Source organism: Pongo abelii, chromosome 13, assembly GCF_028885655.2.
Source record: "Pongo abelii isolate AG06213 chromosome 13, NHGRI_mPonAbe1-v2.0_pri, whole genome shotgun sequence".
Taxonomy (NCBI): Eukaryota; Metazoa; Chordata; class Mammalia; order Primates; family Hominidae; genus Pongo; species Pongo abelii.
In genome coordinates, this window is record NC_071998.2 from 123949835 (window position 1) to 123965040 (window position 15206).

General features: G+C 43.7%; 1 protein-coding gene across 5 annotated transcripts in view; it reads right to left on the bottom strand.

The window, feature by feature from the left end:
• DDX31 (DEAD-box helicase 31) overlaps positions 1-15206 on the bottom strand; it is a 75635-nt gene that overhangs the window by 20503 nt on the left and 39926 nt on the right. For 3 of the 5 annotated variants that reach the window (XM_024252102.3, XM_024252101.3, XM_054520763.2), the window contains 3 exons: positions 14866-15005; positions 10254-10335; positions 2935-3046 (listed from right to left, as the gene is read on the bottom strand). In XM_024252102.3, coding sequence (XP_024107870.3) covers positions 2935-3046; positions 10254-10335; positions 14866-15005 — 334 coding nt within the window. The remainder of the gene's footprint in view (positions 1-2934; positions 3047-10253; positions 10336-14865; positions 15006-15206) is intronic. The other 2 variants (XM_054520765.2, XM_054520762.2) reach the window with 2 other exon arrangements.

Genomic DNA, 15206 nt, shown 5'->3' on the forward strand with positions numbered 1-15206 from the left:
TCAAGACCATCCAACACCTACAGCAACAACTACGGAAAGGATGGAGGAAAAGGAGGTTCCCTGCTGTTCTCTTTAAGACAAAGCATTTGGTAAAGTGCCCAGCCTAGCTCTGACCCCACTGAGGGGAGACGAATGACTTGTCATCACTGGTGTGGGTTTTCTAGACTTTGAGAAGCATCCCTTCCAAACAGGCATAAATCCTACATGGAGTTCCTGGTCTGCAGGGAGACCTGAAGATGGAGAGGATTAAGCCACAGGAGCAATGGTCATTTGCAGGCAGAGGACTCTAGCTTCCAAGATTTTTGTTCAGGAGTCTGGAATTCAAACTTATGTTACCACTCGTTTTACAACTTGAATCCCTAGCTAAATGATGCAAGAAAACAGAGGAAAAAAGGGGTAACTGCTTCTGGAAACTGACAATTAAATGCTGGTTATTAACAATGACTGGGTCCGAAAATGCAAAAGGAAAACAAATACATACTTGGCCCAGTTTCTAACTAGTTTTCTGCCATCAAGGCAAAAGCCAGCTGCTTTGTTAATTATTCATGAGGTGGGTTCTGAAATGGCATAAAAGGGAAGCAAGTCAATAGTGGGGAATTTGCATATGCAGATTTAAATGCAAAAGAGCGTCTCCACCTATGGGGTGCAGTGGCTGTTCCTATGCTGTAAATTCAATACGTTTAGGGTGGCAAATACATGTATACTCTCTCAAGCCTCCAAAACTTAGTCCTAAGAAACAGGAGAGAAGGAATGGTGGCGAGACTTATGTCTGAGATGGGGTGACTGAGCTCTGTAAGAGGCGGTGTTGTCCCAGCCCATTATCAATCTGGTGTGGAAATCGATTAGCAAATAAGAGACATGATACGTTTATTTCCTTCATGGTACATAAACATTGGGAAGTGACCCTGTTCCAATATTCCTTAAACAAAAGACAAGTGACTCTGCTTGTTTCATGGTATTAACAAGTTCAATGGTAATAACGGTGAGGGAAAACCCAAAACCACATCCTTTAAGAATTACTGTAACTTCTACTCAGATGACCGAGACACCTTGAAATAGTTGTAGTCTTGCCAAAATATCTGAGGCATCACTGACACCAAAATCGAAGGTGACAGTGTGGGTTTGATTTCTTTCTTTCCACTGCAACTTTGATACCAGCCCTGGAATTCAGCAGCACAACACCTTGTTATGTACTGCACAGCCAGCTGAATTTGCCTAACTTTCATCAAAGGTCCAAACGGTAAAGTTACACTGTGACAAAGACCCTATTCCTCTTGAGAGACATAGAGCAATACTCCTCTAGAGGTAGCAAGGTAGGAAAACCCTTAGGAATTGTTGAATTCCCTTTAGGGAAATGCCAAGACAGGATATTATTAGAGAAAAGTCTAGAAGGATATACAGTATATATACAGTGGCAATTACTGGGACTTCATCTTTTACCTTGTGTGGTTCTGATTTTTAACGACAACCAAGAATTGCAATTATAATGTGCTAAAGGTATATAACAGGTCCTTGAAAATATTTGCGGACTAACCCATTTTTTCATCTATATTTCCTGGTGACCACAATTGCTCCTCAGCCAGGCTCCCAGCTTTCACACTTGCCCCCGCTAGAGTCTATTCTCACACAGCAGCCAGGTGATCTCTTTCAAACCTAAATCAGATCCCACCACATTTCTGCTCCCCCTTCATTCCGACCAAGACCCAAAGTCCTATGTGATTCTGCCTTGGCCAGTACCCCCTTTCCATCCACACTGCCTTCCTCGAGCTCTTCTGCACCAGCTCCCACTGCCCAGAATGCCCTTCCTTTAGAGAGCCACAGGGCTCATCCCACTTCAGGTTTTTGCTCAAGTATCACCTACACAATGAGGCTCACTCTGACCCCATTAAAAATGCACTCTGCTGTCACCCCTTCACCTCCCCCATCTCCTTCTACTTATTCCATAGCTCTTGTCACCTTTAAACAGACTGATCTATTATGTTTATTATGCTCACTGTCTGCTGCCCCTGCACCCCACTAGCATGTTGGCTTCACAAAGCAAGGATTTTTGTTTGATCTCTCATGCATTCCAAGCACTCAGAATAGTGCCCGATTTGATAAATAGTTGTCAAATGAGTGGTTTTTAAAGCATTTCTATTTATAAAAAGAAAGGATGCTACAGTGTTCTGATATTGGTAAGCCAGCCTGGCACTCTTCTCAAAATAGCAGGCAACTAACAAAAAAACCCTGTGCATCCTCCAGCATGGAGTAAGTCTCATTAGACATGGTCAGTCTCTGGCCAAGACATCCCACGATAAAAAGTACCAGTGATTACAAACCCCCTTCAGCCATACACTGCTTATTACTCAACGGGAACTGTGAAGTCCACATCTAATCTATGGTGATCCCAGGAGCCAACGTATCCTACAAAGGGTCTGAATATTAAATCAATACCTAACTCTTTTATAAATTTCCTAGGAATTGGGTTCATGGTCTATGGCTCTTCCTCAGTACTGTTCTTTCTTATTTTTCTTTGTGCCTTCAAATAGGAACTGCTTAGGTCTAATATTTCCAGCTCTGGCCTTCATCACTAATTTCCATCTCTACAACTATTTCTACTAACGTGTCACATGTCTTCTATCTGGTTTTCAAAGAAAGAGGAAAACAGATCCCTAAGATCCAAGTTGTTGGGTCAAAACTCTAGTCCTGATATAAGCCAAGATAAAGCCTCATTTGTGCAAAACATGGGGAAAGATGAAATTAACATTTAATATCACTTTAAAGCCTTCCGTGCCTGCTTCCAAACCCTGCAGAATTATGGAGATTGAAGGCTTTGGCTGGTGAGCAGGGACCACCATGTTGGCCTCTCAACCAGTTTGGGGGTATGTGGGTGAAGGTGGGGGAGAGCACTCTGCTGGGCTATCCACTGCGCAAGCACCTAGGAAATCAACTGACCTTTCTTTGCCCAGGAGACCCTCCTCTCACTGGAGTGCACGTAATCTTCAAATACCATCTGCAAGACTGTGGCTCGCTCTCGGATTTCCTGGGGGCCAACAGCATGGGATTTCTGAGAGGGCGACGGAAGGATTAAAGGAGAGATAGAGTCAAAGTCAGGAATAATGAAGCAGTTTATAATAGATTTAATAACAGTAAAATCACACAGTAACCACCTAGGGGCCAACAAGGGTAATCCTTTCAATATTACTAGGGAAAAAAAGGGAGTTATAGAGATGTTAAAGTCAAGTAAAGATGAGGATGGCTTTATGAGAGAGATCAGGTCTGTTTACTTATTTACTTACTTCTCTTCCTGACCTCTTACCATGCATGTTCAAAATCAAAGACCATTGGAGACACTTTGGAATTTTCCAAGTCCAATTCAGACATTTAAAACATCACTGAACATGAGCTGTTTTCAAATGGGTCTTGGATCTTCTAGGAATCTTCACCTTTCCCTTATACGCATCAGTGGAACACCAACAATTTTTCTTCATGAGCACTCCACAGTGACCTGCCTAAAATTCTGCCTTAAAAAGTTACCCCTATCCTTGAATTTCAGAGCAGGCTTTCTCAGTGCCTAGAGCGGTTCAGACTTCTAGTGTTTCAGATTTATTCCTCCAGCCCATGGCCACCGTGGCCAGGAACCTATTAAGGAGTGAGTGGGCTGTTCCAGGACACCATACTCAAAGATGCCTGGATCTTTGCAGCAAATCGTCCCTGTGTAAGAAGTAGCATCTGTGTGCATGCAAAGAGCCTACAGACGGAAAATGTTAATAAAAAAGACAATTATTTTCTTTTCATCCTTTAACAGTACCAGAGAAAAAAAATTTCCTTTTTAAACATCCCCGCTAAAAACTAGTGGCTTTTGTCTCCAATATCTTAAAACAAACATGAGTGCTTTCTACTGAATGTGAAATCAAGAGAACACAGATTCTTCCACCCAATGAGGCCAACCTGCCAAGTGACACTGATCACTTGAGTGGTGCTGGTGCCTCTACTTCCACCCACCACCCCAGTGTGAGCCCCCGGGGAAAATCCAGAGTGAGATCAGGTCTTGCTGCTTAACCTTGTAGAGGACGGTGTATGAGCGATTGCATCTGGCCTCACCAAGACTCCCTGAGCCTCTCCTTCACCTTTAAGGCTGACAGAGGAAGAACAAAGGGGAGGAAAGAAAAAGCCTCATTCTCTGGATCAACGTTCATCTCTATATTAAGAGACTTAACAACGTGAAAATGTTTTTAGTTTAGTCAAATCATTCCTGCTACCTGTTTGGTTGATGACAGTCTCGCTGACTTCACAGTACAATACAAGGTCCCCCTAAGGGTTCTATCCGCTAAAATGTCAGGAGAAGAGTCACTCAGGAACCGTGTTACCAAAGTGGACATTTGCTATTGTCATTAACAAGGATTTTTTTTTTTTTTTACCCTCTTAACTGATGTGAAATGCAAACTTTTTTTTGCTGCCCTCCTTTCGTTAAGCCACCTCAGCAGCGCAACTGTCACCTTCCCTGTGTTTTTTTTTTAATATGAATGTGAAATTAGCGAGGATGCCCTTTCCCCTGGCGGACAGAATCCTCTGTTATTAAAAAGTAAAGCACTTTAATAATGAAAACTTTTTCCTCTTTTTCTTGTGTTTTAACTGTTTAAAATTAATGAGAAGGGCAGAATGGTTGTCAAAGCGATATTGAAAGCCGGGCAGCCAGGACCGAATAAGCACAAAAATCCCTCTAGAGTGTTAAATAAACAGAGCTCCAGCCCTCTCCGAATCCCTCTGTTGGTTATTGTATACATTCTGTAACAGCTCTCAGAATAGATCTGAGAGCCAGGGAGGCAGAGAGGTTTCAGAATTCCAATAAAGGCCTCAAATTAAAGACAGCCTGGTGCGAATTCCAGGAGAAAATTAAAGAGACCTCAAGCTTAAGTGACAGGTGACTTGCTTCTGTGTCACAACTGTCAGGGGATTTAGTGATAATATGGCAATATATTACAAAGGGCTTTTCTTATTCCCCCCTTTAGGTTTCAAAATGAGGCATCTTTTCTTCCCAACCAAAAAAAAAAAAAAAAAAAAAAATTACATATATATAATGTGAGTGTGTATACAAGCGAAATATGTAGGGAAAAAAACACGATAGAACTAGGTTCACAGGTTTGAAATGATAAGGTCAGTTTTAGTAAAATATAAGAAAAAGTTAATGGCAGAAAAAAACAATATACAATACTTAGGAAAAAAAAAAATCTTACTCCTCCCTAACCCCTGCTTCCAGAAATACCTTATTTTAAAATTGCCCCTCCTGAGAATGAATGAGGTATTTTTCAGTTGTCTTCTGGGGAGGACAGTCTAAATTTAAACTGAAGACTGAGGGGGTCAGAGTTATGCAGCACCATCTCAGCCCCCGACAGGTAAAATGCTCCTATAATGAGAGCGGGTCAAACCCCTGAGGGCACACGGATACCTGGCAGGGCTGGCTCTCCCACCCTCCAAGACACAGAGTCAGTACTGGTTAATGAAGCTAACTTCAACTAGTGAACCATGGGTATTTTAGAAAAACACATTTCCGACCATCCATCCGCACGCAATGCACCTTTGTCTCTAATATCCTACTGATCTTGGAAAACACAGGCCATCAGAAAGGATGAGCAGGGGGCTCTGAACTTATTTTAAGATCTCGCAATGCCAGCAACGGCTCCTTTGTTGGGATTAGTTTACAGGTGTATTTCACAGGACAAAAATGCTTGTAGGAAAAACATGGTTGGGTGTGTGTATACTTTGATGATGAAGATTTCACCCCTATCAAGAAGCAACAGATGAGTCTAAGATAAATAGGCTGGACTATTTTTATTATAAAAAGTAGTAGCAAAGGTGGGAGGTTTTTGTGACAGCCTGCACCTTGATATTGCCAACTTCCAAGGTATTTTTAAGCTAAATGGAAGGGTTTTGTTTTAATCACTTTATTGCCAAGCTGAGTTTTACCCCCATGGTCCCTAGAACCTTCTGAGTGCTTCCCAGTAAAGTTGAAAGATCAAATTTATTCTCTTTGTAGGTAGGTGAACATTCACACACCCAGACATAGCTATATATATTTTATATACCTAAATATGAAATATACATTTTACAGATGCTTCACTCGCTTTCTTTCTGTTCACAGAAGCCCAAAAATGTATGTGCCAAAGGGACATTTACCATGGGCTTCAATCACGCTGGGTGAAGGAGAGGCGCACTGTAATGAGGTGTCTGGCTATCTGAACGAAAGGCCTGGCTACTGAACCCACATTTACATGCCTGGCATTAGTTCACATGCTAGAGAACTGCTCAAATGGAGGACAGCAATTAAGACACACGCTATTTCTACGCACAACAGAATTGAAAGTTGTATCCAGCATCTACTTTATTCTTCCTACTACTGACATGAATCACACATAAAATACTTTCTCGGGTTGTGTCTATCTATGTGATAATCAGTAACACAGTCAATTTAGTTTAGTTTTTCTTTTTCCTCTGAATTCAAGTTAAACTTGGCTCAGCAAGCCAGGTCTTTACCAACATGACACCTACAACGTAGGATGGCTAATTTAGCTTTCTAAGTTAACCAGTTATATTATGAAAGCCCAAACTTGCTCAGTTTTTCTTAAAAAAAAAAAAAAAAATCACCAAACCTTAAAAATATCCAAGCATTCACTACTATCTATCAAGGCAGGAGCTGGGGCTGAGATCATGAGACAGAGTTTCTAGACCTAAGAATCTATGAGGTCTGGAACTCTACAGGGCACTTGATACCTCGTTTTATTTAAAACTCACAGCAATTGTATGTTTTACAGATGGGAAAACTGAGACTGGGGAGAAGATAATCTGCCTGAGATTGCAGAGCTAACAGCTGGGAAACAAGGATTCAAACTCAAACTCATGTCTGTCTGGGACCTGGCCCTTACTCATGAAGTTAGAACCGCTCCTCAAGTCTCAGGAAGTCCTTGAGGCTGGCCTCGAGCCAGGGAAAAGGCCTAAGGAGAAGAATTTATGCTGCAAGGCCACAGAAGGGCAGATGTTACCAAAAAAAATGACTGTAGCTTGTTGCTGAAAGAGTGGAGGGAGATGCAGCTGCTCCGCTCCTTCTTTGGGGATGTGTCCTTCAGGAGAGGCTTCCTGCCCTTCTACAGCTTCCCTGCGTTGTGCAGACACACAATGATCAACTTCCTGGAGAGAAATGATCTGCACTCAGGGATAAAGACTGACACCAATGCCAGGCCCAGAAAGAGTATACCTGAGACGACGTTTGATCAAACTTACTATCTCATTTTGTAATTGTACTACTTGCTCTTATTTCTGGAGAGATGGCAGATGCTAATGTTCCACTTATTATGATACAGCAAAAAAGGGCACTGGGATTCATGTCCCTGAGTCTGGGCTTTAATTCCACATCTGCTACTAACTTGTATGACTACAAATAATTCTGATAGTTACAGTAATAATAAAAAATGCCCTTTGGGCCAGGTGTGGTGGCTCATGCTTGTAATCCCAGCACTTTGGGAGGCCAAGATGGGCAGATCACCTGAGGTCAGGAGTTTGAGGCCAGCCTGGCCAACATGGTGAAACCCCGTCTCTACTAAAAATACAAAAGTTAGCCTGGCGTGGTGGTGTGTGTCTGTAATCCAGCTACTTGGGAGGCTGAGGCAGGAGAACCGCTTGAACCCAGGAGGCGGAGGTTGCAATAAGCTGAGATCAAGCAGTGCATTCCAGCCTGGGAGACGCAGCAAGACTCCATCTCAAAAAAAAAGCCCTTTGGTCCTATGCTTTATACTTGGGACTCCAGGACTATTTCCCACACAATCCTCTGACGTCCTTAAAAGAACACTACTTTATCTCAACTTTACATGTGAAGAAACTGAGGCTTAGAAAGGTCCAGTCCTGGCCGGGTGCAGTGGCTCACGCCTGTAATCCCAGCACTTTGGGAGGCCGAGGCGGACGGATCACAAAGTCAAGAGATTGAGACCATCCTGGCCAACATAGTGAAACCCCATCTCTACTAAAAATACGAAAATTAGGTGGGCATCGTGGCGTGTGCCTGTATTCCCAGCTACTTGGGAGGCTGAGGCAGGAGAATTCCTTGAACCTGGGAGGCAGAGGTTTTAGTGAGCCAAGATCGTGCCACTGTACTCCAGCCTGGCGACAGAGCGAGACTCCGTCTCAAAAAAAAAAAAAAGAAAGGTCCAGTCACACGCTGGTGACAGATGAGGAACGTGACCCTGAGGCGTGCTCTTAGCCACTGTGCTACACTGCCTCTCCGAAAAGAAACTAAAGCTTAGAGAGGTCCAGTCCCTGCCCAAGGTCACACACTGGTGACAGATGAGGAACATGACCCTAAGGCCATGCTCTTAGCCACTCTGCTACACTGCCTCCTCCAACAGCTCCCCATCTGCTCCCTGCTGATCCCACAGAGCTGCCCTGGAGCCATAATGAAGTATCTGGGGGAACATTAAAAAAGAAACCAAAAGGCCGGCTATGGTGGCTCACACCTGTAATCCCAGCACTTTGGGAGGCCAAGGCGGGTGAATCAGGAGGTCAGGAGTTCAAGACCAGCCTGACCAACATGATGAAACCCCGTCTCTACTAAAAATACAAAAAAATTAGCTGGGCGTGGTGGCATGTGCCTGTAATCCCAGCTGCTCAAGAGGCTGAGGCAGGAGACTCACTTGAACCCGGGAGGCGGGGGTTGCAATGAGCCAAGATCGCGCCATTGCACACCAGCATGCGCGACAGAGCAAGACTCCGTTTCAAAAAAAAAAAAAAGAAAGAAAGAAACCAGAAACCAAAGAAGCCCCTTAACTAGAATTTATGATAGTTCCAAAAGAATGGAAGTGTGCCAAGACCAATGAAGATCTGTCTGGTCACAGGTCAACACCCCTAACAACAAACTTAATAACGGGTGGTCCAGTGGCTCCATATAAGGCTTATGAGTCTTATATGAAGTACTGACTTGTTTAAAGTAACCTGATGACCAATGGAGTCTTTAACAGCTTTTATTGTTCACAGGGATCTTTGCTGTGGTTGATCAAATTTCATCTCTAAAAATGACTAAAATTTCCTTATTTAAAAAAAGACTCAATTATCTTGGTTTAGTTAATACTAATAAAGGCATATTGGTATACAGTTAAATATACGTGCTTTGAAGTTAAGACTTCAAATCCCAGAATGACTAAAGCATATTAGTGTGCCCCTGTGAAAGTTCCTTTACCTCTCTAAGTCTCAGTTTCCTCATCTATAAATTGGGGCCATCACTAACTTCTCAGATTGCTATAAGATTAAATGGGACTGTGAACGTAAAGAGTGTAGCACAGTCCTAGGTTGGGAATACACACTTTGCTAATAGAGGCTATGGCTATTTCCTCTCCTGGTATTACATACATTTCCTTAGATGCTCTCTAAAACAAGAGAACTTAAGTTAGGGTCAGTGAAACGGGCTCCCTCCCTGCTCAGGGAGAATAATGATCCAAATACAGGCACATGCTGAAGCATGAAAGAAACTCTTAAGCTTGATCTTTCTGGCCCTGATTTTCTGGTCCATCCTCAGGCATGCAAAAACAAATGTAAAATATTCAAGTGATTAATATCTCATAGACAAAATTACATATAGCAACACTGCACCCACACACAGGAATACTGAGTAAGGGGGTAGGGTGGGGTGAGGGAATAATGGTCTAGTCAGGTGCAGCCTTAAGAGAAGGAGCAGGAAAGGGTGTCCAGGGCTGCCTGCACCTGCTCAGAATCTCCATATGGAACTGCATGGATAATAAAAAAATTTTTCTTCTTAATGATCTCAACTTTACTCTTCCTCTGTGGATAGCACACACATTAAAAAATGGATGAACTAAGTGTGTCTGAAAGGAGACACAGAGATACTTATTTCTTCCATGCTGTCTGGGATAGGCAGGTCTAGGCAGCCATCCTTGCTGAGAATCTGGACAGGGACCACCGGGGCTGAGTGTGTGGCGCTGCCTCCAGACTCATTCTGGCCTGGACCTCCTTTCTGGGGAGCCTGCTGCTGTCTGGCAGGCTTCCAGAATGGAGCGTAGCCCACTCACTAGATGAGAGTGACAAACACATCCAGAAGCAAAGACGAGAAAAAAAAACAAAAAAACCCAAGATTTGGCCTCATCTAATGTTCATGGCTCTTAAAATAAATGTTTTGCTTGACAGAGGAAGTAACCCATACACAAAGTCTCTACTACCCCAAATCAAGTGAGTCACGTCTGTTGGCAGTGAGCACAATAAATAACAAAACTCACCTGGGCTCCCAATCGTTTCCCTTTAAAACAATCATCTCTTGTCAGAACACACAAAATATCTTCCATCTTAATCTCAGAAACGCTGTAAAAGGAAGGGCACAGCAAGGTAACTTTTTGCTCTTTCAAAAACACCCAAGACCTTGATGCACAAAACTGGCCTATTCTTGAGATAATTAGACATGAAGTAGAAGTGACACCTTCTAGGAAAGGAAATATTTTCCTAAACCCTTAGGAACTCAGAGGGGGACCTCTATGATATTAAAGGGACAGAATGATATTCCTGACAATTTCTTTCCTCTCTGATGAATTTAAAATAGGCTACATTTAGAATTTCCTTAATAGAGACTGTGTCATTATTTCTTAATAAATCTTGAATACCAAACAAGTGTGCCCACTCACTGATCCACTCCCTTGATTTGAGCAGACGACGATGAAATAGAAAGCATTTTGGTCTCTCTAGTTTATACTGAACAGAAAAAAAAAAAAGGAAGAAAAGAGTGGCCAAACATCCTCCACTGTGGGGTAAACACCCCTGTGAGGGTAACGAGGGCACAAAGCCCCGTCCACAGCAGCACTGGCCTTTCTTCTTCTACCCTGGAGGAGCTTCACTCCCCCGTCTCTTAATTACTGATGGGGGAAGACCAAAGGATCTCTCACGAAGCCGGAGCTGTGTGCCAAGCACTGAGACAAGAGCTTGGGCTTCACTCAGGAACAGAAGCCACAAGGAGCCAGAACACAACAGTCAGACCTGCCCAGCAGTGGAGTCTGGAAAGCCTCCGCTTCATCCAATCGACTGCAAGGCCACAGCATTCGGATGTAGGGAGCAGAGAGAGACTTGTGTGTCAGAGATGAAGGAAGAAACGTGAGCTGCTGAAAAGATACTTCCCAGGGAGAAAGAGAAACAGAAAGAGAAGAAGGAGTTCTGCGGGGGGAAACAGATCATAAAAAGACAAATGATTTTGTTGTATGCTCTTTTTTTTTTGAAAATGTAACAGCAAATTAAAACATGAATGGCAACCTCTTAGGTGGGAGAAGACAATTCTCCCCCTTTCACCCAAAGGTTACTCTGACAAGGCTATGAATGAAAATGTCACGTCTCTGACAGCGATTTACCTGAAATGTGTCATCTCCCTGCACACCCCCAGCCCTCACCCCTCAGCATCCTCTCTCTGCTGCCAACTCACAGCCCTATGGATGAGTGAAGCCTTTTTACAGCAGCAAAGAGTCAACCAGAGGAGGCAGAGCATGCTCTGAAAGGGCAGGAGTCGGCGGGAGAGTGCCCCGACTTCATGGGAAATCTATTTTTCATAGGAGAGAGGAATGCACGGGTATTGAACTCGCCTCTCATTTGTGCCTGGCACCCCGAGGGAAGGTGAAAACAGAGCCCAGTCCCATCTTTTTCTTGGTCTATCTGATTTGCTTCTATTCATCACTTTTTTCTTGAGAAAAAAAGAGGAAAAACACAAAAATAAAAGAAATGCAAGAATTTGGAGTCAAATCTTGAAGCAGAAAGAAAAGAGTAATGCTGTTTGCAGTCAGGAATATAAAAAGCTAAATATGCCACAGAACAGAAAGGCAGTGTTCTCAAATGCATGTGCTGATATTCCAGCCAGAGCGTGGCTCATATGCTGTGTGTCCACATGGCAATGTCGGGGAACCATACACCCTAAGCAAACAGGAGCTGAGAGGGAACTGGAGTGATTTACTGTTTAAAAGGGCCTTCTTCCTCTTCCTAAGAAATTGCTGCTTCTGAGGAACAAAGCAAATCTACTATGATTATTTATGGGTCCATCAACAGATCTGAATCACCTCACCTTAGTATGAAATGAGATGGATAAATAAATAAATTCAGGGAACTGTCTTATGCCTGATCTAAGAAATACACGTTTTGATGAAGCATTTACATTTTAATAAACCAATGATGATTTTCATTAGAAACACATTTAAAGGGGAGGCAGAAAACAGTTAAGAAGTTGACAAATACAAAGAAGTCAAAAGAATGCAGAAGCAAAGTTCTGAGCATCTAGACAGAGGTGGCAATGGCCCAGGAACCTGTCTCTTGCCCTGTCTGCTCCGTTCAACTGCCAGGGCGAGCACCGCAGTGCTCGGTCTAGGAAGGCGGGCAGCCATTTGTCGTGCTGGCCCTTGCTGCCGAGATCCTCGGCCTGCCTTCTCCAATGTGCCCTGTGGTGCCTCAGGCCCCCGCAACGCCCCTCTGCCTGGCTCTCATGTTCCCAGGCACGAAACATGCACATGCTTCCTCCTCCTCAAAAAATATTTAGGAGTCGATCTTTTGGATTCTAAAAACTTTCAAGTCTGCTTCTTCCCACTGCACACTTTGCAACTAGTTAATAGGGGTTTTGTTGTTGTGGTTGTTGTTGTTGTTTTGCATTAAGTCAAAGAAATAGTTCATGTATAGATATAGCCAATGTAGAGCCTTTCCTCAAACAGAAATTGGGAAGAACACTGCATGACTGCAACGTAATAACCCAGATTCTGATGTCTGTGTAAGTTGATTACAGTGCACCCACGAGGCAGCAGCAGTCCAGGCCCAGGCCCCTCACAAGTGAGTTTTCAGAGCAGACGCCAGTGAAGTGGGGCTCACGCAAGGACCCTCCCTCCTCGCGCAAATGCTCTTCCACCACCCTGTAGAGTTCCTCCCCAAAAGACCTACACTTCCTCCTTTCGGAAGAGGTGGCGTTATCACTGAGTTGTCTCCTTTCTAATGCGGGATTAAAAGGGAGTCACGTAAATGCAGGCATGCTATTTTTTCCAGACAAGATCATCACAGCAGATTACGGTATTTGTTATGTCTTTAAAATATACCTGACTCCCTAATACTTTGTGCCTTTGCTAATCACTGTTTTCCCTTCTCAATTTTAGCTTTATATTTGAGCCCTTCATAGCAATCTACTTGAATGTGTTATTAGAGAAAAACGAAGAGAGCAGAGAGAGAGAGGCACCTCTGCTGTTAACTCTGGCATTAGACAATTATCACTGGACTCTGCAACTGCTGTCACTCATTTTTCTTAGGAAGAGGTCATGTTAAAATGAACGAGCATGGGGGAACATCCAGAGAGCTGCGGCCAAGAAGGAATGGGAGAACGGAATTTGTAGCTCTAGAATGGAAGGAAGAGGAAAAGAAGTGTGGAGCGACTGACAGGCTGTTACGGTATGGTGACTACATTTTCTATTGTGGGGTCACAACACAAAATTCTGAAGATGCTTCCTGCATGTACACAAATTCCTGACAGAGAAAAGCAGCCACCAGCAGCACTGTGACGGGCTCCCAGCCTGTGAGAACACGGTGAGGGAGGAAAAGGAAACCGGCTGTGCCAGTGGGCTTGCATTTCACCTTCCCCAGGGTTCCTGGTACACCCGCCTGGTGGGTGTCAGCCTCGATGCTGAAAGGGCCGCAAAGAGAGGCCAGCCAGCCTCCAGCTGAGGGAGCTCAGAACTCAGCAGGTGAAGCAGCGCTGGGTGAAAAGTGACTGACTGATCTATATGAGATTTCTTTCACTAATAAGATACAACATGCACATCTTCCTTAACAAATAAAAACCACTCTTTCAACTGACAGATTGTGTTAAGATAAAGAACACACTGAAGAAAGGAAAACCCAAACTATATTTTGGCCCCCGTGACATTACAACCAGGAGTAGTTTCCTGCCTCCCCGAATACTGCAGGACACACAGCACGATTTCTGAATGAGCCTCAGTCCGTAAGTGTTCACACTAACAACCTTGAAATAGTTTTGAAAAGTCTTACTAGCATGAGAGGCAGAGTTCTGCAGGTGGGAGATGGGGCAGGTATGGTGGGGACAGTCACACATGGCTCCTGCAACTGAGTGGGCTGCACCCCACAACAGGTCCCCAGGCTGCCTGCTAGGATGTTTTCATTCCAATGAAGAATGTAGTGCTTTTTTCTAGCACTGTACTTTAGGGGAGAAAACAGTGTTGCAGTTTTATTTGATGTTTTACATAAAACACAGGGCTGGGCAAGGAAAAAGAAAGAAGACTATCCCATTTACAGCGAGCTGGGCTGTGTGCTCATGGCACGCCAGGTCTGGAATCCAGGGCTTTACGCAGAGGTAAGAGGTGCTGAACTGTGACACACAAGATGGCAGCTGAATGTCCTGGCTGTGAGTGTAGTGTGGATTTCAACTGCCTCAAAATCATTTCCCCTGGGTTCATCTTCCTCGGGGAGGGAAATCGTGTGATGAGTAAAAAGCATTATTTCTTTAAAAGACAAATCAACTTTGAAGATACAAACCAATAATTGCAAGAAATAAAAGTTGTGAATAAAAGGCCTTTCAGAAGCCGTGAAGATGGTGCACACTTATCTTACAACAGGAGAAACGAAACACAGCTCTCTAAAAGAAAATCAAGTACAACAGATAGTCCTATGACTTAGTCTGGCAATGCAATGAAAACTGTCATGTGCTGAGGATATTAAGAGTTTTAGTTTTTGCCACTGGCTATTCTGGGACTCATTTAGGGATCACAAGGGTTAATGGCTCTTCGTCAGCTTACAAGGCCCATCCACTGTAAAAAGCGACAGAAAGTTAATTAGGTGAGATCAGCCGAAACCCCATTCAGGTTTCTGACTCACTTGATTTTGTGAGAAGCCAACGAGTTGACATATTCTGCCTCCGAAGGAGCCAAAATGAGCAGGCTGCTCCCATGGCAGCCAATCCGGGCGGTTCTTCCAATCCGGTGGATGTATTCTGCAGGTGAAGATGGAGCGTTGTACTAAAAAGGGTAACAAAAATGAAGGCATTCATTGATCAAGGGACTGCCATTAATTGAAAGTGCAATATTCCTCACCTGCCTCCAGGTATCCCAAGAATTAAATCCTGGTGCTATGGTTACCCTAACACAATCACAAGGAGAAGTCACTCAACCCTGAAACTCCTGGCTTCATTGGAAATAACAAGGCTCCGACACACAAAT